Below are 23,191 nucleotides of genomic sequence, written 5' to 3'. Positions count from 1 at the left end.
GAAGGTCACCAGCAGTGCAGACATTTTTTTTTTTTAAAGAAAAATGGATTATTTCTTAATATGGGATGATTTTTATCAAACTAAAGATAGTAAAATTGCAGATCAAATGGAGGATTTTCTGACATAATTCCAGAATGGAGCAAATCTGATCTTATGAAGAAAGGCAGTTGAGGCTTTTTTATAGAGCGGCATTTCCACAGAAGAAAAATCTTAAAATAAAACAGATGTTGGGTTCAATAAAAATAGCTTCTCATTTGTTAACCAGTCTTCTGCATTTAATTTGTTTTACCAATTGATCAATACAGGAAGTGATCCATGTCTTCTTCTTGTTGCTGAATCCAAAAATTAGCAACTTGTTTCCTTCTTTTATTCATAAAATCATGTTTTAGATCTAAAATGATGGTTTATACATCACTTTTCTACAAAAATATGACTAGTTTTTTCTCTCCAGTAAAGTTTTGTATATTTAGTTAATCATTGAGAAGAACAAGCAGGGCCGGATTTTCATGGATGTGGGCCCTGGGCTAGAAAACCTTTTGGTGCCATATTCACTAAAGAGAAATTATTTTTCTAGTAAATTAATAGGTAATCCTAAACATAACTGAGTTATTATACCAACTGATGATGGTAAGTTTAATACATCCTTTGACCAGTAGCTCCATGAAATTTTATTACAGTTCACTTTATATGGACCTATGATAGTTTATAAAGTACAACGTTTGTGAAACATGCACTCATTAAAAAGAAATACAATTTTTGAATAAAAAAAAAATCTGTACCCTCATTTTCAACCCCCCCCCCAAAAAAATCTGGCTCCTTCCCCTGAAAGCTGTTGCTAAAGTCTGGCTCAGGCCCCAAGTGTTTTCAATTTGACCAATTTAGTGACAAAAAAGTCTGGACTTCTCTGGTCGCTGAGGGAAGCAGCGACATCTAGCGGCTGCTTTACACCCTACAGGAAGTAAGAGTCATCTCAACTTCAAGCATTCAGATCAAGTTTCATCACAAATGCCTTCGAGCTTTGAAAAGATGTTTCAAAATTAGCTAAAGGAATCACACGTAAAAAGAAATCCACAAATAACTAGATTGGAATAGAAAGAAGTACATAAAACGCAGCTAAATAAAACGAGTGTTTATGTTTGTTTTGCTGGTGGGATTATCCAGATTACACTGTTGGGAGCAGGTTTCTCCTGGTATTGACACTGACCGACTCTGCCCTGCTTTCTCCTCACCCACACGTTAACCTTTTACCCAGAGAGCTCCGATAGGAGCAGCGCTGGGGCCGAGCGCCGCTCCGGCCTCTGATTGGTGCTGGCCGGGCCCAGCGGTGACGTGGCAGGCTGCGCCGGGCCCGCATTGGCTGCGGCGTGGGGCAGAGGAGGAGACTGTAACAATGAATGTGCTGAGGACACATGTTTACAATGAGACGAGGAAGAATGGAGCTGCAGGCTGAAGGCTGTGGGGCACAGAGGAAAATCAGCGCACACAGCAGATAAGTGGACCAGTGAGTTTTTATCTCCTTTCTGCAGGTAAATCTACTTCCGGTCAGTTTTACTGTTGTTGTAGATGTTTGAGCATAGAGTTGAGCCACTGTTCAGAAAGTCATACAGAGGAAAGTGTTTTGATCTGAGCATAAATCTTGCCAAGCGTTCTAGTTTAAATATTTTGGTGCACTTGGAAGAGGACACTATATACTGATAGTAACTTTTCAGCAAGATGTAGAAGCTTGTTTTGAGTAAATATCTCATTAATATAGATAAATAATTACTAGTTCCACTGGCAGATATTTTCACTTGCAGCAAGACATTTTACCTATATTATAAGTTAAATTATCTTCCAGTGGAACTAATAGTTTTCTAGTGAAACGAGCTCTTATATCTTGGTGAAAAGTTACTTGCAAGTCAGTTTGGTCTTGCTTCAAGTTTACCAGAAACTAGACCACAAATACTCTGATTTTTGTGTTTTTTCAGTGTGTACTTTTGTCATTTCAGGAGGATTTTCCGTCATCCTCAATGTTGTGGGAAAAAGTGAAGCTTCGACCTTGGGCTTTTTGTGAACCAGCCAAACGTCAGACGTGAGAAGTGTTCACTTAATAATGAATGCCTTCGATTGGAGGTGGAGGCTCCTGCGTGTGCACTCCCAGACAAGGAAGTGAAGGAGAGTGACGACAAAGAGGGCAGCAGAGTGGCGCAGTATCGTTCTGTAACTGACACAAACATGCAAAGCAGACAATAATTCATCCCTGCAGCTGATAAACTGCACAGCTCCCTTCTCTTCCTCTGCACTGACAAACCGTATGGACCACTCAGGGATGACTGGCGCCCAGCTGCTGGAAACTTCCCCCAAAGAGTCAGCGTTCTCCCACAGGATGGCTTCTCCTGCCGTCCCCCGCAGTGTTTTGGGGCCCCCTCCGGCCGTCTGGCCCCCTCTGGACTTTGCACTGGGTGCTCTGGCCTGCTGTGCGGCCTGCGTGTTCACCAATCCGCTGGAGGTCGTGAAGACACGTCTGCAGCTTCAGGGGGAGCTCCGCGCTCGGGGGTCCTACCAGATCCACTATAGGGGGGTCCTGCATGCCCTCTGGGTGGTGGGCCGCACAGATGGGCTCCGGGGCCTCCAGAAAGGGCTCTCGGCGGGGCTCATCTACCAGGCCGTGATGAACGGGGTGAGGCTGGGCTCTTACTCCTGCTGTGACTCTCTGGGCATCACCGCATTTCATGGAGGCAGCCTGCTGTCAGGGGCCGGGGCCGGGGCCCTGGGGGCCCTCATCGCCTCTCCTGCCTATCTGGTTAGTAAATCCAGGTTCAAAAACACTTTGTTGATCCTAAAGGGGAATTAAATGTTGTCGTCACTCGTATTAATTCAAAATTCTTCAAGGGTTTGTTGTAGATGGTTTCGAGCAGGAAGGATCTCCTGTAGCAGTCTGTATTACAGCACATTTGAAGAAGCCTCTGACTAAAGACACATTTTCTAAGACAGTGAACTTCATCCTTCATCCTGTAGAATGATTCAAACTGCTGTGCTTCTCTGCAGCCTTTTATGGGTCGACACAGTGAGGTTCTGCAGGGTTAAAACATTAAAAGGAAATCAGCTAACGTGAGAGAAAATGTAAAACAAGTGGATTGTTCTGGTTTTGTTTTATAACCTTTAATTTTTTTTTATTTGGTCATCCTAATAAAAAGAGAGGGCCGTCTCTTTGGGCCACATCAAGTTCATGAATGTCCTAAATGCTGGTTGTGTCAGAATGAATTGATAAAACCGATTAACAAACCACTGAAATATTAATTAATAGATTTCTCTGCATTCATTAAGTACTAATTAAAATTAAATAACATTGAACATCCAGGATTTCGGGATTGTTTTTGGGAATTTTTTGCAATCAAAATCACTGATTTAGTGATACTAATTTAGAAATATTTGCAGGAAATTTTGCAATATTTGCGCTCATGTAGGACATTAAATATGACTTTTTATTATTCATACATAATTTAGCTAAAATTTTAAATACTTCAATAAATTTGGAGCAGCAAATTTAATTAAAATATTTTTACATTTCAATGTCATACATTCAGATAACATCTCTATATATAACATAATAACAACAATAATTATAATAATAATAAAAATTACTGTGTTTGAGAAATCATAGGCACTTATAAAAATGTTGACAAATTTTCAAAATTATTTCTTGTATCAAATCAATACAATAGATATTAATTGATATTATTGTTGAGTGGTTGCAGGTTTCTTCTTGCTCTTTTATGTTTCTCATGTGTGATAGGAAGTTAAAACTATTGTGTAAGGCAGACAGAATCAACACGTGTATATATGTGTGGTAAAGAAAACCAAATTAGTTAATGAACAACTAACATTGCAGACGCAGCTGAAAATGCAGAGACCTAAGAAAGACTTTGGTACTTACAGCCTCCATAAATATGGATGTTCATGGTAAAAACATGTGCAGAGCTTTGTTTTCTAAACTTTTAGTTGCTTTAAATGTTTTAATTATCACTCCGACTGTAGACAGGGTCCGGTTCAGTCCAGTAGATATTTTATTGCAGTTATTTCTTCAGTTACGGAGACCAAAGTATGACATCATGTTTTGGTCCATTTCAAACCAGGAAAAATACAAACTTGCTGTAGAAAACCACATTTCTGTTTGTGACCATTGTAATGTCAAAGCAGGACGTCACATTTGGACACCTTGGCGGGTAGCAACCTGCTACTTTTGAGTCAAATTATGATGAGAAATAATTAAATTTTCTTACTTATTTATCTTCAACTGTGACACTGAAAATAAAACCCTGCAGCTGAAACCCGATCCTGTTGGCTAATATGATCTTCTCCGGCGTTGTGTTGCTTGTTTTTGGGTTAGCTGCTGCAGCATCAGTAGAAATCCAGCAAAAGGTTTTGTGATGCTAGAAATCATCCTTTGAAAACTGTTTGTGCAGTTGAGGAATGACTCTGCATGAACCGGCTTGTTGCTACTTCTGTTTCTAACAGGCTTGACACAATACACACCGACTGTTCAGCTGCATATTTTAGCAGAAAATAAAGATTGAATAGGACTTGTGTTGGTGTTGGTCTCTCCTTTTGACCGAGGAAACCAAAACAAGAGTTGTCCGCTCAGGTCTCCTCAGATGTCTTCGTTCTATTTCCGCCCCAGCAGAGCAGCTCTGTCTGAATGTGTTTGTTTGATGCGTCTTAAATTACATTTACTGCAAGGGAGAATTTAATATAACCCAACCTTTCCTCTTTCATCTGCTCTGTTTGTTTTATGAGTGTTTTCCTGACCGGTTTGCTGTTTCTCTGCTTTAGCTTCTACTTCATGCGTTCTGAGCCACCAAACATTTTTGCACCATCATGGCAAGACGATACTGTTTGTGTCCAGCTCACTAAATTGTACATCTCTTCTTCTTCTTCTTCTGCCACAAAACACATGCGAGCCGCGGCCCCATCTGGGTCCTGCTGTAAACAAACAAAGTGAGGAGTTTTACAGTCTGTATTTAAGTGACTATTTTATTCTTTTGTGGCCTGCGGCTCATTTGTCTCTGTCAGGTGTGTTTGTTTTGTTCCTGTAAAGGCGTGTGTTGTGTAACATACAGGCCTTTATCCTGTCTGCACTTCAGTGATCGTCAGAGAAATAAAGGAGTTTAAGACTTTGCACTGTGTTTTTCTCCACAGGTAAAGACTCACCTGCAAGCTCAGACTGTGGATGCAATCGCTGTTGGTCACCAACATAACCATCTGGTAAGAAAAATATCAGAGCATTGTGTTTATAAATGCTTGTCATAAAAAACTTTGTTAGGTTTTGAAAGAGGTGCAAGTTTTGAATCTAACAGAACTAATTTGAATAATAAACTGAACTTAAACTGGAATATATGCATGTTTGGATTAAAATGATTTAATTTTAATGTAAAGGAGATAAACAATATAAAAGAAAATCTAAAGAAGTGCCAACAATTTATTCAGAACAGTTTAATTAAATGAACCTCTGTTATTATAATTATTCTTTTAAAAAACAAAGAAAATGTCACATCCAAAACTCAGAATAACCAGAAAATCTGAAAATAAGTCTAATTTATGTTCAGGAGTGCAAATAAATGTTTGTTTGTTTTTGTCTTCTGACGTTCAACAGCAAAACAGCGGAAACTTAAAGATGCAAATCTTTGGCCAAACTGAAGGCCAAAGATTATTGACAACACTGTAAAAAAAAAAAAAAAAGTGCCTAATTTACAGTAAAATACCAGCAGTTGTGTTTGCCATAGTTTTGTATAAATATGGACTTTTACCATATAATTATGTAAATGTGGTCAAAAGTGTAAAATTCTGGCAATCACAGCTGCCGGTATTTTAACGTAAATTAGAGACGTTTTTTATTTTGTTGTTTTTGTTCTTTTTTTACAGTGTAGTGTTGTTGAATTTAATACTTTATTCTATGTGTAATGAATCTGTATAACAGAGTTTCTGAAATAAGTGACCAAAAATATTGAACTTTTTCATGACATCCAAATTAATTTTCATGTAAATCTGAGATTTACATGAGGTTTACCTTTAGCGTAAATATCAAATACCTTAAAATCATTTCTGCTTCATTTAGTTTGTATTTATTTAGTTCGTCTCTCTAAATCATTCTGTGATTTTCAGTGAGTTTAAAACAAAATAAAATTGTTTCAACACTTTAATCAGAATAAAATAAAGACCAAATCTCTGTAAGTGTGTAGAGACTGATTTAAATACATCTTTTCTTTTTCCTCAGGGTGTGTCTGATGCCTTTGTTACCATCTACAGAAGAGACGGTCTGACTGGGCTGTGGAGGGGGGTAAACGGGGCAGTTCCCCGGGTCATGGTGGGGTCAGCAGCTCAGCTGGCGACCTTCACCTCCACCAAGGACTGGGTGTCACATTCTCAGGTACATAAAGTAAATTACCTGACATGTAACATATTCTTTAGGGTTGAAATGATTTAGCGTATTAATCAAAATTAATCAACTAAATTTGTATTTGATTAGTCATTAACTGGCGTATACAGGCTGAAAAAAAGCCAAAAAAGAAAAAATATTCTAAAACAATATTTACATACACTTTGCATTTAAGATATAAGAAAAAAGCATTGTATATAGATATTTTCTATCCAGAACTTCTCAACTGGTTTCACCTGGTTCAAATTCTGTAAAAAATAATTTAAGAAATCTCTTATTAATCACCTTTTGTCTACCGTTTATTAATTGGTCAATCCAAAAATAATAACGAACCGATCAACTCTGTATTGTTGTTAAGCAGAAAGACCAGGAATATTTTCTTAGCTGCAGATTCATCCGTTGCTACAAATCAACTGATACATAAATATATATGAATACAGCTCCGGAAAAAAAAAAAAAGAGACTACATAAGATGATCAGTTTCACTGATTTTACTTTTTATAGGTTTATGTTTGAGTAAAATTAACATTTTTATTTTATTCTATGAACAACTGACAACATGTCTATGGTGTTACAAGCAAAAATTTAGAATTTATTTGCAGAAAATGAGAAAATGTCAAAATAACAAAAAAGATGCAGTTCTTTCAGACCTCAAATCATTCAAAGAAAACAAGTTTATTTAGAAACGACAACACTAATGTTTTAACTCGGTTCAGAAATCAATATTTGGAAAAACCAGGAGGTTTTCAGTGGGGCTCAGTGCAGTGGACTCTTAATGTTTAATTTAAAAAAAATAATAATTGTTTCTTTCCATCTTCTAATGTATTTCTAATATTATATAAAAAAAGGTTTAAATGCAAACTTTTCAGAATGTGCCAATTTTTTTCATCTGATTAATTGATTTAATGCAGATTTAATCCCTGTCGAATTTTTATCTCGTGTTTTTATTCATCTAATTTATTCTTCTACATTTATCTCAGACGGATCTTCTTGTCTTTGTTTTATTATTATGCTGAAGTTGATGTGCAGGTGTTGGCCGTCATCACTTCTTGTGTAAATAAATTTCCCTTATTGGATCTAAACAAGCGAATTGATTGATTGAATTGATCGATATCGATAACTAAAGCAGCCGTCAGTTGCAGCCCTGTCACCAGTTTCCTCCTCTCGTTGCAGTGGTTTCGTGCCAACGCCTGGCTAACGGCGCTGATCGCTGCCTCCATCAGCGGCGTTGCCGTGGCGATCACCATGACGCCGTTCGACGTGATCAGCACGCGCCTCTACAACCAGCCCGTCGACGAGTTTCACAAAGTGAGTTTGGACGATCTCTCCCGAGATGTTTGTGTGTTTTTAGGGTGAAAGGTCAAAGGGGAACTCACCGGGTCGTGATCTGCTCCGCAGGGCCGCCTGTACCTCGGGTTCACCGACTGCCTGCTCAAAGTGTGCCAAGCCGAGGGCCTCTTGGGGCTGTACAAAGGCATGGGCCCCGTGTTCCTGCGGCTGGCCCCGCACACGGTGCTCAGCATGCTGTTCTGGGACCTGATGAGGCAACAAGCCATCAAAGACAAGTAGAGGAAAACTCTGAGCTGAAGCACTGGAGCCTCTGGAACATGAGAGGGACTCTGAATTTAACCCAAAACTTGACATTTCTGCCACTTTCTGACTGTTTTTAACCAACGACGGCTGAATTCATTCATGAAGGGTCGATGGCTCTTCGGCTGCAAGGAGAGAAGCTCTGGATATTTGCACAAATGCTGATGATCAAACAGAGCTGGTGGCATAATGCCCATCATTATCTGTTCCTAAGTTTTCAAACTAGCATCTTTTAGCATTAGCTGCACATCTGATGTGGAAGACAATCAAACTCTATACAACACTTAATCAAGAGTTGAATGATGAGTATAAAGCCATCGATCATGTTTTACAAAGAATGGCTACTTTGCTCACAGAGAAGGTTGAGTGGAAGGAAAAAGTCTGGCTAAAACGCAAACTGTTTCTCATCAGATGCACTCCTGTATTTTTCAGATTTTTATGCATTTTCCTCTTGCCTTATTGATTATTGTTTGTTTATTCCTGAAAGAAAAAAGATCCTGCAAAGCAGAGAATCTAATTTCATTCGAGGATTTTTTTTTAATTCAAGTTTTTAACTCTAGGACCTTTAACTGTTGTAAGTAATCTCAATAAACATATTGTTTTGTAAATATTACCAAAACTGATCTTGAGTTTTGTCTTTTTAATACACCTGGGAACAAAAACAGTTTCATTATTATTGTTCCCTTCAGATGTAATCAGTTTCTTTCTGGCTCTTTACTGTTCGCGTTTTGATCGCCAATCTTGATTATTAATACGTAAAGTCTGCTTACACTGAGAGCGTTGTCCTACGTGAGCCAAAAGGAGGCAAAAATAAACAAATGAAATTGATTAGAAAGAGCATTTAACGTTCAGGTGCAACAAGAGCAAAGTGTCAGGCTATCAATACACAAAAAGATAAAAATATAGAATCAAAATTAACAATAAAATAATAAAACCACTGTGCAGTTAATGTAAATAACATTCTGATAAGGATAGGTAGGATCATTTAATAATGTACAAAGTCTGCTTGTTTATTTGTGCAGAAAAAAACAAAAAACAATTTAGAAGAAGTGGAAATAACTGAACATCAAAGATGTGCTAATTTCAGTCTAAATGTTTAAGACTTGTGGTTATTACGGCTGAATAAACTGATTTGAACTCAGAGGATTGAATATATTTTTGTCTAAATCAGGTGTCCCTTTCCTCCTGCTTTCAGTTTTATAATTTACCTCTAAGAATTAAAATATAGTTATTGTGGTTGTGACGAGATGCTTTGTTTTAGTTAAATAGGTACTTTAGTTTAACCTGGCATGAAAAATGGTGAGAATGCTCTGAGAAGTTCAGGGTAGTTTCAACAATGCATCTGACGAGAGATGATTTCTGGGATAAAGTTTGAATTGTGAAATTAGTTTTTACCCGGTAGACCTAATAAAACAGCAGAGAATAATAATTATCCCCAGAAAAATTCCCCTCAAGTGGAAATACATGAAAAGTTGCTGCTAAAAATAAATCAGAAAACTGATCGAAGGAAAACTTACCTGACAGTGTTAAAAGATTTTTATTAGACATAATAATTATACATTTTAATGATAGGCAGCTTAAATATTAAAGACTGTGTATAAATACACAAAATCAGTAAAAAAAATACTTTAATAAAATAATAAAATCAGACGTAAAACTCAGACCCATTGTTGAGTCACATCTTGTGAAGAGCGTTTATTTACTTTAAACAATCTTATCTTTTCAGGGGACTTTCAACCTTTTCCATTGAAATTTTTTAGAGCGACAACAGGAGTCAAGTTGTTTGACCTTTGACCGGCCAGAAGCTCGGCTCCTCAGCAGGAGAAACTCAATCAGAGAAACGTTTCGCTGCAGAGCGTTCAGACGGCATGAGTGGAAAATCCTGAGTTTAAGAGTTATCAGGAGAAACATGAACATCTTTTCCCCGTTTGTTTGGATCCTGGACATTTTTCAATGGAGTCCTTTCGATTCAAATCCAGTTGATTGTTTTTTTAAAGGTGAGGCTTTGACGATTTATTTTAACACTTTTTGCTCTGATGTGTTTTTCCTGTTTTTCATGCGATGTTTGTACTGTAGGACTTGTAGGAGCCTGTGGAGTTTCAGTGCTCTGTAATCTGATGAGAGTTTACAATTTCATTCAAGTGTGCAGGTGAGTTTATTAAAGAAACAAGGAAAGCATTTAAAGTTACGTTTAGTTATTTTGAATTTCCTGTGCCCTCAGTGATCCTGACACCCAAAGCAGAGACAGATGGATGTCGTCTTCCTTCAGAAATCCTCTGAGGAGGAGATGGAGAGCGGCGGTCCAGTTCTGGTTTCTGACCGGCGTCCTCTCTCTGGTGGGCTGCAGGGTTTCCTCTCTCATCGTGCTGGAGTTTTCCCTCAGAGCCGTTTCTGCATTGACCTCCACCAGACAGGTGAGTTCTCAAAAAGCAGAAACTAGAAAACTGTGATACAATTCAGACGACATGGAGTGAGGAGCTAGGAGGGAAAATTACCCCTTAAAAGTTTAATTTAACTTTCACCAAAGCTCAGACTCAACCCAGTAGATTACTACAGTATGAATATACTGAGAATACACATTACACCTGTAAAACTGAATAGATTTAATCCTAATTATCTACATTTGGGTACAAAGTGCCTGAAGGAAAAAGGAACATTATTACACTGATTATGGAAATGCAATAAAATCATGGCTTTTTGAGAGGAACCGAGAAAAATAACAGCAAAAATTATTTCAAAGAGCATTTTAATGGATCCTGCTCTATTTATCTCGTGACTACATCCCAGCAGTCATAAATGGAGACTGTATTTTGATAGATAAATCTTTTGCACTGTTTTGGAAAAGAAGAGATTAGACATTTCCCCCTGGAAAGTTGGTAGCATAACAAACACGCAGGTACATTTGAGGAGGTTTGGATTTAATTTAATTTATTTATCAAAGAGGCAAATCTTGTAGGTGAGGAAAATTAAATACAAGATTTGTGTGACCCTGATAAATAAGATTAAATAAAATAGTTGCTGAGAGACACACACAGAGAGATAACTAGACAAGAAATGAACATAATGAACTAGAATCACTAGAAAAACCAAAGAAAAGCAGAAACATGTCTGATTTAATCAAAGGAAGAAACTAAGGAACAAAGAAATGAACAAAACCCAAAGCCAACTCAAACATCCCCAGATTATAACAGGACCTGGCAAGATAACAAAACATCAGGATTTACATTTAATCAGAAAGGTTTTTAAAGCTCCAAAAATAACAAATGAGCGGTTCCTATTAAAAATTCAAATAAAGGCAATGTTTTTTTAAAAAAAAAAACAAAAGCATTTTCCATGCTGCTTTTGGTTTGCCTCACATCCGGACTCGTTTTCGGTCATGTTTCTGCCTGAATCCAGGACGACGGCTCCAGAGGTCCGGAGCTGCTCCTGATCCAGAGCCAGTTCTCTCTGGGCTGCGGCCTCACCTGCACGCTGGCCTTCATCCACCAGGGGGCGCTGCACAGCTCCTTCGGCTTGCTCCTGGCCGCTGCGCTCAGCTGGGCATTTGCGAGCTACAGCTGCGGTCTGTGGCGCCATGTGGCCAGGCTGTTCCCGCTGCACAGGACCGATGGTTACTGTGGGAAGTGCATCAACCTCCTAACCTCTGGACACACCATGATGGCCTCGCTGCAAAGAGTGGTTATCTTGGCCTTCGCTACAGCAGCTGTGGCTTCCACCGCCACGGTTTACGAGCACTTCTTATCCCAGAAGGGTGCGATGAAGTTCTGGACTCCACTCACTCTCTGCTACACCATGTTGGTGGCCTACAACCAAGGTGAAGATGCTCGGAGAAGCTGATTAAAGCGATGATTTTGTTAAATCGTTGTCTGTGATCTGCAGCCACATGCGGCTCCTCACATCGTCTCTCAGTAATGTTAACCAAAATAGTGTAGAATTGAGAAGTGCTTCATACAAGGATAGCTAAAAAGGGTTTTGCTATTATTTAAAGTGTTTTCATCCAAAATCTGCATAAAATTTCCACAGCAGAATAATACAGATAGTATAAATTTTCCAGTCAAGGAAATTAATATATTCTCATGTTTTCTTCCTTCTGAAAGTTAGTATTTGGAATAACATTTTGGTTAAATACAAAGTAAACATTTAGTAAATTTTGATAAGTATTTTTAAACGTTCATGTAGGTTTTTCTGCTTTAAATTGTTTGGATTTGATAGGAGTGAAAGCCAATCAAAAATGTTTTATCCCTGTTTGCACAGTGAAAGAAAAGCTTAAAAAATAGCAATTAAAAACAAAAAATAACCAAATTGACAAACTCTGAAACTGTAAGAATTCAAAAAGTGAAAAAGCTTAGAAAAATTGCAATTATTAAAATGAAAAAACAAGCTATGCAAATACAAAAAGTAAAAAACAACAACTAAATTTGTTATTGCAAAGCACTGAAAACATGTTGTCAAGGTAGTACAGGGTATTACATTTAAATTGATGAACATTTGTGGAGAAAAAAAATTAAATGTACAATTATTTAAGAAGTATATTCAAATAACATTCGGTGAAAATCTAACCAGAGATGATGTCGCAACAACTGGAAGTTTTAGTCAACATGAAGTATGAAAGATATTTAAAAAATACCCTCTTAAATTTTTAAGAAATGGGCCTAAGCAAAGCGCAGCTTATGAAAATGGTTTGCTAACACTAGCCATAAATATTCTTCAGCTTCCTGTAAGAAATGCATGCTTAACGTATGCTAAAGGGATGCTAACAGCTAAAACTGTTGGCTAACACTTATGAAAATTTAAGAAAAACTTTGAAATGTGGAGATTGTTTGGGCTGGCGAAGTTAACAAATTGACCAACAATTAGTTTACAAAACACACAAATAGAAACCAAACCACAGTTAAAGAAGTGGGATTTGTTCTGTACTGGTGTATGACACGAATGCTGAGCTTTTTAGCTAAATAAAAACATGACAGTATAGTTGTACTTCTTTACAGTTTAGAAAACTTGTTAAATATCTTATTGTTTTTGTGCTTGTTAAGTTACAAATTTGGCTAACATTTGGTTTGTATAAAAAAATATTTAAATCAGAGAGGCTAAAGTTGGGTTATTTTTTTTTTTTACTTGTGGTAAAAAAAATTATGGAAAACATCTGGTTGAAGATTAGCTGATGGCCTTGAGTGTTTGTTTTAAACATTTACAGAAAACATCTGATTAGAGAAAGCTACGTAGGAAGTCGTTATCCACAGGTTTATTTAACTAAGCATATTAAACTAACTACCTAATAATAGCAAAAATAATACACTGAACCACTTTTCAATCAATAAATCAATCAAGTTTATTTGCATGGCAATGCGGTTCAAGGTGCTTTACATAATAAAAATACAAAATTACAAAGTCATGAAGAAAACACAATGCAATCAGCAACTGAACAAATATTACACTTTGATTAAAAAAATCATATACATCAAATATGTTGGTCAGTTTTTAATTAATTAAATCTGTGTTTCTAGTCTTGATTTAAAGGAACTCAGTGTTTCGGCTGTTGTGCACTTTTCTGGACATTTGTTCCAGATTTGTGGTGCATAGAAGCTGAATGAGTTTTTCTTTCAACGTACAGAGGAACAACATCGGCTGAGCATCACTGAGGCCCTGCTGCGCACCGTGGTGCTGCGACTGGGAGGCCTGCTGGTTCTGATGCTGGCAGTGGGAAACTGGACCGACGTCCTGCACATCCTCGTCGCTTTTCTGGGAGAAGGAGTCTGTCTGCTGCCTTCTGAGGATCTGCTGCAGGCTGCGTTAAAGGTCCTTCCTGTCTTTTATTGCTAAACGGCTCCATTGTGAGGAATTTAACAATGACTGATGAAACTTGTTTGTTTTTAGGAAGAACGAGAACGCAACCAGGACAAACAGAGGACCTGCCTCAGATCTAGGATGAGAATCCAGTAGAAGATGGTTAGCAAACACCCCATCGTGAGTCAGAGGAACGGCCTGAATGTTTCCAGAAATGCTCTGAATTTAGTTTTGAATTGGTGAGAGGTATTTGAAATAAAGTTTGGACAAGAAGGAGATAGTTTCGAGTTTGTAGTTGGTAGCCAAAAGGAAACATTTCTGTTTCCTTTCAAGCTGAAAGAAAGATTGAAAATCTCTTATTTGTTATGTTTTAGTCAAACTTCTTATGGAGACGCAAAAACGTATAAAATACTAAAAACGTTCTGGATGCATGAACCATCGAAGCTCAATCTGTAATGATACCTTACAGAAAAATGTCAATATTTCAATGTTTCAATATTTTAGTAGAAGTCTTGACTTTTTTACACAACTCACCTTAGAATATTTCTGCAGAAAAAGGACATTTTTAAGCGTAGCGTCAGCGAAGCCTCGCTCTACTTCCATGGTTCCCTGATTGCTCCCACATGTTATCAGCTGTTTCTCCACTACATGAGCTCACAGGAAAAGCTTTTAATCTTATTTCTTAACCCAGCATCTTGCAGGTCCAGATGCTTTCATGAGAAACTTTCTCATAAAATAACAATTTCAAGGTTTTTCAGCAGTAAAATAACATGGGACAAAGGACTGTTCTGTCTTTCCAGGAGCAGCGGATATTACTGCAGTTCTGAATTATGCTACTGTACATTCAGTCGGTCAATTAATCTGTCACCATTGATCTGAGGCGAATTCCTCACCAGGGAACAATCATTATCATACGTACAAACAGATGTGGGATTCCTTTTATAACTGATTTATTTTCACTCAGAGATGAGAATCATTAAGAAAATCACAATGAGCAACTAATGCAGTCTAAGGCTGCAGGTCATGATTATCGTAGCAATCAGGTTTAAAAAAAACTTCACATTATGCAGATTTTTCATTTTTTGTATAAAACTATAAATACACGAGGAGAACCAGGTGAAGGTAAAGCTAAGCCACTTTGGGTAGAAGATATTTAGACAGGTATATTTTTTACTTAAATGCAAATGTATGTAATTTTTGTACCTTTTTGGTTTAATTACTGCTCTGAGAATGTTGTTCTTTCAGAAATAGTTTTTTTTAAGTCTGTTTACTCCAGTTAATGATTAATCACTGATTAAATTATTTGTCAATAATCAATTCAGCAAAGTGTAAATCTGTCTGATTAAATAACCGCATGTTTCTTCTGAAAAGAAATACATGTAAGTAGCAATGAGGAGAAAATATAAAGACTGATAATAATAAAGTGCAGCACCATTTTCAGTGGGTAGTGGCAGCTTCATGCTGCGTGGACCCTTCAGCAGGAACAGGCTGCAGAAGACTGGAGCAGAGGTTCACCTTTTACCAGGTCGACGACCCTAACCACGTATCCATAGCTACCACAGAAGAAAAAAACGTGGCCTAGTCAAAGTCCACACCAAAATCCAACTGAGAATTTAGGGGCACAACTTTAAAACTGATGCTCTCCATCTACCAGTCTGAAATTTCAGTTTTATTTCTGTTTGGTAAGTTTTGTTTAGAGGGAAATGTTTCCCCAGTACCAGTAGATTTTACTCCACAAATCCTTTGTTTATAATCTTTTAGGATTTTAGAAATAAAATATCCTTTATTTCTATAGTGATAGAAACTCACACAAAGGTAGAATATAAAATATAGAATAAATACTGTGTAGTTATGAAAAAACAGTGTGTAACGGAGTTGGTTGATTAAAAAAATGTGCATGTCTCTGTGAGAATAGTTTCATAATTACATAATTTTGTTTACAACAAATAAAGTCCTAAATCCTCTTTTACTGTTTCCTGTGAATCTTGTGTTGTTTTTCTCCCTTTTGTTCATCTGCGTCTTTCCTGGGTGTTGAGGGAACAAAAAGCGGTGAAAAGCTGCTCTGCGCTGGCGGCAGGTCAGAAATGAAAAGTCAGGGCGCAGAAGGAGGTTCACGGGGTTTAATGAGGATTTGGGCTGTAAGGGGGCGGAGCCTGCGGGTCCCGGGATTGTATCATCCGTGGGCATGCTCCCTCCTGCAGCCGTGACATCACCGCAGCATTCCTTTCCACAGAGCTGGAACAACAGAGACCCCCATCACTCTCCTCATCGCCATCTCCTGTTAACCCTCTCTGCACGCCTCCAAATCTGCTCGACTTCCAACATCCCTTTTTTAGCTTTGAGGGAGCGGAGTGGACGTCACAGACCTCTGAAAGCAGCCATAATATTTGCTGATCAGCAGCCCTGATATGACGGATCCAGTCCGGCGTTTTGGTTGCTCCACACATCTTTGCCTCTACTAATGTGCCACAAAGCGCCAAGATGCTGATAACCAGGAAAAGTTTAAGTCCACTGCTTCAAATGGTGTGTCCCAAATTGGAGCTCTGCAGGGGCCAAAGGCTGCTAATGGCACAGGATACTGATAGTGAGTCAAGACCAAAAGTGATATAATGTGGGGGAAGGGAAGAAGGAAAGAGGGGGAAGAAGAAAAAAAGGAGGCAGACCCAATGAGGGAGGTAGTGAAAATAAGGTTAAGAGGACAATAAGGCAGAGCTGTAGAGGAGAAACGAAACAGAGGTGCAGAGCTGCTCAGGTACGGCCCAATCCGAGAGATAACAAAATGGGAGTTGGCTGAGTGTGTCTGCTTGTCCACGTCAGGCTGAAAAACCCTTTATGACACTGTAAAAACAGTGCTGTTGGTACAACTGTGTTGCACAACTCTGTGTGAGCGTACATGCATCTGAGTGAGTGTATGACTGTTCCAGTGTTTGCCAAGTTTTCATAGTGGATGAATGTTTCATGACTTTTTTCTTCTCTCTCTCTCTCTCTCTCTTTTTTTTTTTTTTTTTTTACTGCACTTTGCCAGAGATTAGCTGTTCACTTTTTATGGTCAGGAGGGAGGCTGGATTGTCATTCAGCCAGAGAAAGGAGGAGGGGTCGGCAGACGGCAGAGCTGGGGAGGGGAGGGAGATAGAGGAGGAAAAAGGAGTGGCTTTCTGCAGATAGGCGCCCCTCTCCACCGGAGTAAAGTCTTCTCTCACAGGCAGCTCATGGGAGTGGAAATAAAACAGAAACTCTGATATCCAGACCAAAGAAGAAGAAGAAGATAAAGACTTGACTTCACGCCTCCTTTTGTACCAGGTGAGCTGGAGCCAGCTGATTTAGATTCCTTCCTCTGAACCATTCATTGTGTCTGATAAAAGCTGAAGGTGTGTGATTATTCCTCTCAGGAGGAAAGTGAGCAGCCTCTTACTGCTGACTGAGGGCGTTAACGTCTCTCTCTCTCTCTCTCTTGGTAATGACCTCTGGTCTGTGCTGCAGTCAGGCTGTATGAGGGTTTCACTCAACCATGGCATCAGCAGCTCCCCAGAAAAGGATGGTGTCCTCCGTCTTCATCACGCTGTCGGCCCCTCACCGAGCCACGGTGACACAGCAGCAGCAGCAGCAGCAGCAGCCGGCCCTCCGCACCCACGGCGGCCCGGACAGGCAGCACAGCGCTGCAGGTGATGACCTCTCCTCCCTCAGGCGGAGAGCAGAGGAGACGTCGCCCGCTAACACCGGCAGAAACTGGACCGGTGCGGGGCCCGGGGCCAAAGCCTCCGGCCCTCAGAGTCAACCCCGACCTGCCCCAACAGGAGCCACCAAAGCAGAGGTGCAGGAGAAGAGCAGGAGCTCTTCAGGTATTCGTGACCGAGCTTGTTTTAAAGTGTTTGTTCCTCGTTTGGGGCCTTTATTGTATCCCACTGTTTCACTCAGAAAGCTGCTTTGTAACTGTAGGGATTTCTAATCCAATCCTCCTCTGGGGTTCTCCACAGAAAAGAGCTGGAAAACATGTCAGACATTAATCAGAGCAGGGCTGTCCAAGCTTTCAGTCAAAGTGTGCCAAAATCTTCAAAAGTACAAGAAAAATAACAAAACTGTAATCTACGCTGCAAAAACACTAGTAATATCAAATATTTTTGGTCTAGTTTCAATTGCAAATATTTTTGTACTCTTGAAAAAAGGCAAAACTCACTTACAGGTAACTTTTCTGCAATTTTACTTTGTCTTAAATTAAATAATCAGCCAGTGAAGTTGGTACAGTTTTATCAAAATTAAACAATTATTCACTTTAAACAAGCTGAAACGTTACTTTTAAGTTAGTTTTGTCTTATTTCAAGCAAACTAAGATATTTGCTAAATAAACTCAACCAAAAGCATTTGGCAAGATTTAATTTTTTGCAGTGAAGCAAATAAAGTAAACTTATCTTCTTTTAGGAAAATGAAAGGGATGTTATTTATCACAGATCCAACACTTTATTTGACATTTGCTTTTCAAATTCTATGAAGCTCTGTTGAATAAATTTATTCTGTTATGAAACTAAATTTAGGCGAGATTTATAAATTAATTAAAATCTAATTCGGATGCAGCAAAGTCGGCTTTTCAGTAAAAGTCCCTGGGTAGACGTGGTTCTACTTATCTTTTTTATTTATGCAATTCTGAGTTTCATGAAGTCTCAAAGCTCAAAAATCAAACCTAAAAATGTAAGACTTAAAATTGTATTAGTATTATTTTATTTCCACATAAAAAACGAAACCAAATTTGCGCTCTAAAGGCAGAGACATAAACAAAAGAACAGCATCAACAAAAATATGGCGAATATTTAAAATCTGCAAATGTTAAAAAAAAAAGAGCAAATAGTTAAAAAATCTTTTTGGTTGGTTTTATCGGTAACACTTTATTTGAAGTGTCATGTTTATAACAACCTGTCATAAACATGAAGAAGTCTTCATGAATGTTTATGAATGTTGTCATGAAGTGTCATTCAGTAAATAACGTCATCTTTAATACAAAGTTGTATTAAAAGTCCATCAAAAGTGTTATTATTTACCGGGTGACACTTCATTCATAAACATTTGTGAAGATCCTTCATGTTTATCACAGTGTCATGTCAATCCCTTCCAAATAAAACCATTTCACCCATAAAGTAAATCTGAATATGTTGATTTCACTCCCAGCAGAGTTTTTTCCTCCTCCTCCTCCCGACGTTCTACCTTCATTGTTCTCTGAAGATGCAGCTCTTCCTCCTCCTCCTCTGTCCCTGACGTCTCCCCTCCATCCACAGAGTCCCGACCAGCACCCAGTTTCCAACAAAGAGGTATCGCATCCCATTAAAACCTTGATTTTCACGTCATAACTCACTGTTTTAGTACCGACTTTTCTTTTAAGAATTCATTAAACAACTCGCAAAGTCTGAGAAAAGTTTCTGTTTCTGTTTCTACAAGTTTCTCGAAACTTGTAGAAACAGCAAACTGAGAAGAAAATGAAAAGTGAATTAAATTCCTCACTTCAAAACATTTTCTTCTATTATTGTCTGGACTAAATAAGATGTAACAAAAGATGAGGAAAAGGGAAGGGATCGCAACAGAAGATCCATTGTTTCACAGGCCAGTGTGTTTTTCTTTGAAAGTCTTCCTGCAATTTCCAACATTGTCCAGATTTTTCCTGCACACTTTCAGATGCACGAGATTTACAGTGACGTCACTGCAGCTGTGGAGAATTTTACACAGTTTATAGATTTAGAACAACGGAAGAATTTATAGTTTGTTGACAATCATGTGTTGTCACTTTCCTAAAATAATGGCTTACGTAATTTTTTATTTTGCCAGAAGTGATAATAATAAATAAATAAATAAATAAATAAATCACCACTCTTTCTTTCCAAAAGATGTTTCAGGCCAAAAAAAAAAAAATCACTTTTGGCAAAAAAAATGACTTAGATCTGTATTTGACAATTTAGAGGAAAATCAATAAACTGGGCCCGGACAGATATTTGAGTCTCTATGTTGTTAATAAATTGTGTTTTTCAACTGATGTTTTCAGTCTCAGTTTCCTTTCGCGTTAATTTCATTTTCAGGCAAAAGCATTTTCACCAACCAGAGGCTCGAAACATGATGAAGAAACTAACGGGATTCACAGAAACAGCCAGGACGTGACCACAGAGAGCAAAGGTGGCAAGATTTCTATTTACACTTTCAGTTTAACATGAATTATCGTCCTATCTTAACGTTTAACATTTGCAACTGTGCAGATTTGTGTGGCTTCTGTCGGAAACCCATGGCTCTTTCTGAACCGGCGATAGAAGCCCTGAACAGGATTTACCACGAGGGCTGCTTCCAGTGCAGATCCTGCCACGTTCCCCTGGCTGGGAAGCAGTACTACAACAAGGCGGGAATCCCTCTGTGTGAAGGCTGCTATCAGGTGGGTCATCGCTCACTTACCTCCAAGAAAATAGATCAAGGTTAATTAGGGATGGGGGTGAAGGAAACACAAAATCTTACAATGAGTTTTTGGTCTAGTTTCTGGGCAAATTTCTAGCGTACAAGTAACTTTTCAGAGAGATTTTGGAGCCTGGTTCAAGTCAGTAATGTCTTATTTTAACGTGGGGAAAAATGTCTTGTTATTAGTGAGATAATCTGCCAGTGGAAGTAGCATATATTTTTAATCAATATTTTAAAAAAATTACAACAGCAACAATAGGAGTCAATGGCGTTTCAATTCCAACACTTTTTCAAGCAGACGCTGTATTTTTATACTCTGCTGGTCAGAGACAAGGAATGAAATCTTTATTTCTGAAAAGCCCTTGAGGTCTAATAAAAACCTTGAAAGACATTTATTACATTTTGAAAAACTATTGATCCAGATTTTAAAAATTCAAAAGAAAATTTCTTCCCCTAAAATGAAAGTATGAGGTTAATAAGCTAAAGAAAACCTTTGTATGCTACTATGCATAGGACAGAGTTGCACTTTTCTGTTTAAAAACTCTACCTTATTTTCTCCATCTTTGCTATTTGCATTATTAACTATAATGCAAGTTATACTTAACTTGCATTTAATTATAACTTATCAGGTTATTAATAGACCTAATAAGTCTGTTATGAAGACTTATTAGGTCTTTATAATTAGTCAGTGCTGCATCTTTTCCTGTGTTTCAGGCCAGTTTGGAGCTGTGCTGGACGTGCGGGGAGATTATCACCGACCAGATAATCCGTGCAATAGAGCGAACGTACCATCCCTCCTGTTTCACCTGCACAACATGCAACCAGCAAATCGGAGCGCAAGCTTTTGCTCAGGGGGAGGTTGGTGAAGTTTACTGTCTGCAGGACTACTACAGGTAAAAAAAAGAAAACAATTACGTCAAGTGCTATTAGCAACAAGAATGTGTTGCAGGCCCTGTGGCATTTTGTTTAAAATGCTTGTAAAGGTTTTTTAAAGGTAGTGAAAGGTTTCAGTCTCTGAATGTTCAAAGCTGACAAACCCAAACGTCTGCCAAGGTGTTCACATAATGTATTGGATCAGGAGGAGTGAAGACTTGAAACATGTTCAAAATCTTTTCACCTTCAATTTGACCTTCAGCTTAATTATCATGAGGGAGAAAATAGAAGTTTTATTTTCTATTTCAAGCTCAGAAGGTGTGAAAAGAAACGTATACAAGTTCTGAAAAAGGATCACAATCATGCATTACTTTGTGATGGATGTTTTAACTTTACTACCATTTAATTATTTCAGTGTATAAAATGTGACGTTTTCTCTCATTTACGCCACTTTTATGTTCTAATTTAAAACCAGGAAATATGCTCCGATGTGTAGCGCCTGTGACCAGCTCATCATTCCTAAAGAAGACGGTACTGATAGCTACACTGTTGAGTGTCTGGGGCGCTCCTACCATGAGAACTGCTACAGATGTGGGGTGAGTATTTACTCTGCAGACAATCTCCTGAATGGACTTACTGACAAACATGTAAATAGGCAGATGCAACGTTATTCTGCAGCCGGCATGTCTTTCTTCTCCTCTGCAGGACTGTGGCATCCAGCTCTCCCCAGAGCCAAATGAGCACGGCTGCTATCCTTTGGAAGGGAAAATGTTGTGCAAAGCCTGCCATGTCAGCCTGGTTTCCGGGCAGCAGTGACATCACCTGTGCTCGCTGCAAGCAAGAGAAAACTGAGTGTTCAGCCCAACGATTCACATGTGCCGTTGCAGGGAAGCATACGTCACAGTGCTTTCTTTGATATCGCATTTAATTACTTTCCAATGTGTCAGGCGTTCTGAGAAATACAAATAAACTTTTCTTTTATACTTGATCATTTTGCACTCGAGATAAAAAGGCGTTGAACATATTTATGCAACTGGCTTTGCAAAAACTATTTGTAACAAATTAGTAGAATCTGGATCATATTGCTTTTACTTATCTTTGTACAAAAAAAATCAAAATATTTTAAGCATTTATAGAAAAACTAAAGTAACATAATATATAGCCTGTTAAATCAGGTTCTAAGATACATACATTAATTGGAAATGTTGCACACTCAGTATATAAGTGTATTTAGTTCATAATCATATAACAGGTTAAGACAAAGCACAGATCAGAACAGCAGATAAAGAGAAAGGAAGATTGCTAAATAAACAGGTCAGAGCCTGCATTATTCATCCTGATTTGTCAAATCTATTTTAGCTTTTTTAATAAATTGGTTTTATTTTTACAGTCTATATCTCAAAATGGCTTCTGGAATTACAGATCTTTTGAAATATGTAAAAAAATAAATAAAAAAAATCTTTTTCTAAGAAAAACTGTTTTGCTGTTTTTATTTTTTTTTAAAAAAATCTATGACCAGTTGCAGACAAAACTTCTCTATTATGCTATTTTCACAAATTTATGATTTTTGTTAGGTTTTATTTAAGCCTTTAAATATGGACAGACTGGCCAACTTCAATAGCTGATTTTTATATTTCTGTTCTGGCCAATAATCGGTTTTTAAAGATGTTATATGTACATTTTCTTCATTTTTTAGAGTATTTATTGAGAAAAACAGACTTACAAGCGCTGAAGGAGAGAGGAAAGGGAAGTGGAGAATATTGGCAATGAACACACGAGGAAGCACCGAGGGACAGGCAGAGAACAGAAATGCTCTGACAAAGAAAAACGGAAAACTGGAGGATTAATTATTAGGAGGTGATTAGTGACATGGAAATAAGGTGAGTCAGAAACTGAATGTACTACAGCTGTGTTGGTGATGTGACAATGATTACTTAAGAATGTAGAAAACTAACAAAGCAAAGCAAACAAACTCAAAACGGAGCACAACCCAGTATGAGAATGACTCAAAGTACCAAGTCAAAATTTGACAAGAAAGAGTGCTAACAGGAAAACAGGAAGTAAATGGAACACAGCTTACCAAAATAAAAGAGGAACTGAGATTCACAA

At 38.1% G+C, this 23,191-nt stretch overlaps 3 protein-coding genes across 5 annotated transcripts; all 3 read left to right on the top strand.

Moving 5' to 3' along the window:
* The first annotated feature begins 1,035 nt into the window (after nucleotides 1-1,035).
* Nucleotides 1,036-8,628, top strand: slc25a34 (solute carrier family 25 member 34). The gene is made up of 6 exons (XM_007541639.2): nucleotides 1,036-1,526; nucleotides 1,989-2,782; nucleotides 5,179-5,244; nucleotides 6,254-6,406; nucleotides 7,589-7,723; nucleotides 7,814-8,628. Exons 2-6 carry the CDS (start codon nucleotides 2,294-2,296, stop codon nucleotides 7,982-7,984), a joined length of 1,014 nt encoding a protein of 337 aa, XP_007541701.1. The 5' UTR covers nucleotides 1,036-1,526; nucleotides 1,989-2,293; the 3' UTR covers nucleotides 7,985-8,628.
* A 666-nt stretch (nucleotides 8,629-9,294) lies between these two features.
* LOC103130306 (transmembrane protein 82-like) lies at nucleotides 9,295-14,065 on the top strand. The gene is made up of 6 exons (XM_016665800.1): nucleotides 9,295-9,304; nucleotides 10,082-10,154; nucleotides 10,227-10,419; nucleotides 11,402-11,819; nucleotides 13,617-13,801; nucleotides 13,880-14,065. Exons 1-6 carry the CDS (start codon nucleotides 9,295-9,297, stop codon nucleotides 13,943-13,945), a joined length of 945 nt encoding a protein of 314 aa, XP_016521286.1. The 3' UTR covers nucleotides 13,946-14,065.
* A 2,805-nt stretch (nucleotides 14,066-16,870) lies between these two features.
* On the top strand, nucleotides 16,871-22,365 carry fblim1 (filamin binding LIM protein 1). 3 transcript variants are annotated; one of them, XM_007541636.2, is made up of 8 exons: nucleotides 16,871-17,089; nucleotides 17,274-17,628; nucleotides 18,947-19,086; nucleotides 19,846-19,939; nucleotides 20,020-20,189; nucleotides 20,924-21,102; nucleotides 21,558-21,678; nucleotides 21,788-22,365. In XM_007541636.2, the coding sequence occupies exons 2-8, from the start codon at nucleotides 17,298-17,300 to the stop codon at nucleotides 21,896-21,898; spliced, it is 1,146 nt and encodes a 381-aa protein (XP_007541698.1). In that variant the 5' UTR covers nucleotides 16,871-17,089; nucleotides 17,274-17,297; the 3' UTR covers nucleotides 21,899-22,365. The 3 variants fall into 3 exon arrangements, with proteins under 3 accessions (XP_007541698.1, XP_007541699.1, XP_007541697.1); XM_007541637.2 differs by having other exon boundaries at nucleotides 16,872-17,089; nucleotides 17,270-17,628; nucleotides 18,950-19,086; XM_007541635.2 differs by having other exon boundaries at nucleotides 16,872-17,089; nucleotides 17,270-17,628.
* The last annotated feature ends 826 nt before the right edge of the window (nucleotides 22,366-23,191 follow it).

The sequence above is a fragment of the Poecilia formosa genome, unplaced genomic scaffold, assembly GCF_000485575.1.
Source record: "Poecilia formosa unplaced genomic scaffold, Poecilia_formosa-5.1.2 Scaffold621, whole genome shotgun sequence".
Classification (NCBI taxonomy): Eukaryota; Metazoa; Chordata; class Actinopteri; order Cyprinodontiformes; family Poeciliidae; genus Poecilia; species Poecilia formosa.
This window is presented reverse-complemented; position numbering and strand designations above follow the sequence as displayed.

Bases quoted from the DNA above. Each gene is read 5' to 3' on its own strand.
- slc25a34 (XM_007541639.2), top strand. From the start codon at position 2,294: ATGGACCACTCAGGGATGACTGGCGCCCAGCTGCTGGAAACTTCCCCC. The intron at 6,407-7,588 runs GTACATAAAGTA...CTCTCGTTGCAG, and splicing joins ACTGGGTGTCACATTCTCAG to TGGTTTCGTGCCAACGCCTG. The intron at 7,724-7,813 runs GTGAGTTTGGAC...TCTGCTCCGCAG, and splicing joins CCGTCGACGAGTTTCACAAA to GGCCGCCTGTACCTCGGGTT.
- LOC103130306 (XM_016665800.1), top strand. The intron at 11,820-13,616 runs GTGAAGATGCTC...TTCAACGTACAG, and splicing joins GTTGGTGGCCTACAACCAAG to AGGAACAACATCGGCTGAGC. The intron at 13,802-13,879 runs GTCCTTCCTGTC...GTTTGTTTTTAG, and splicing joins TGCTGCAGGCTGCGTTAAAG to GAAGAACGAGAACGCAACCA.
- fblim1 (XM_007541636.2), top strand. From the start codon at position 17,298: ATGGCATCAGCAGCTCCCCAGAAAAGGATGGTGTCCTCCGTCTTCATC. The intron at 21,103-21,557 runs GTAAAAAAAAGA...ATTTAAAACCAG, and splicing joins TGTCTGCAGGACTACTACAG to GAAATATGCTCCGATGTGTA. The intron at 21,679-21,787 runs GTGAGTATTTAC...TCTCCTCTGCAG, and splicing joins AGAACTGCTACAGATGTGGG to GACTGTGGCATCCAGCTCTC.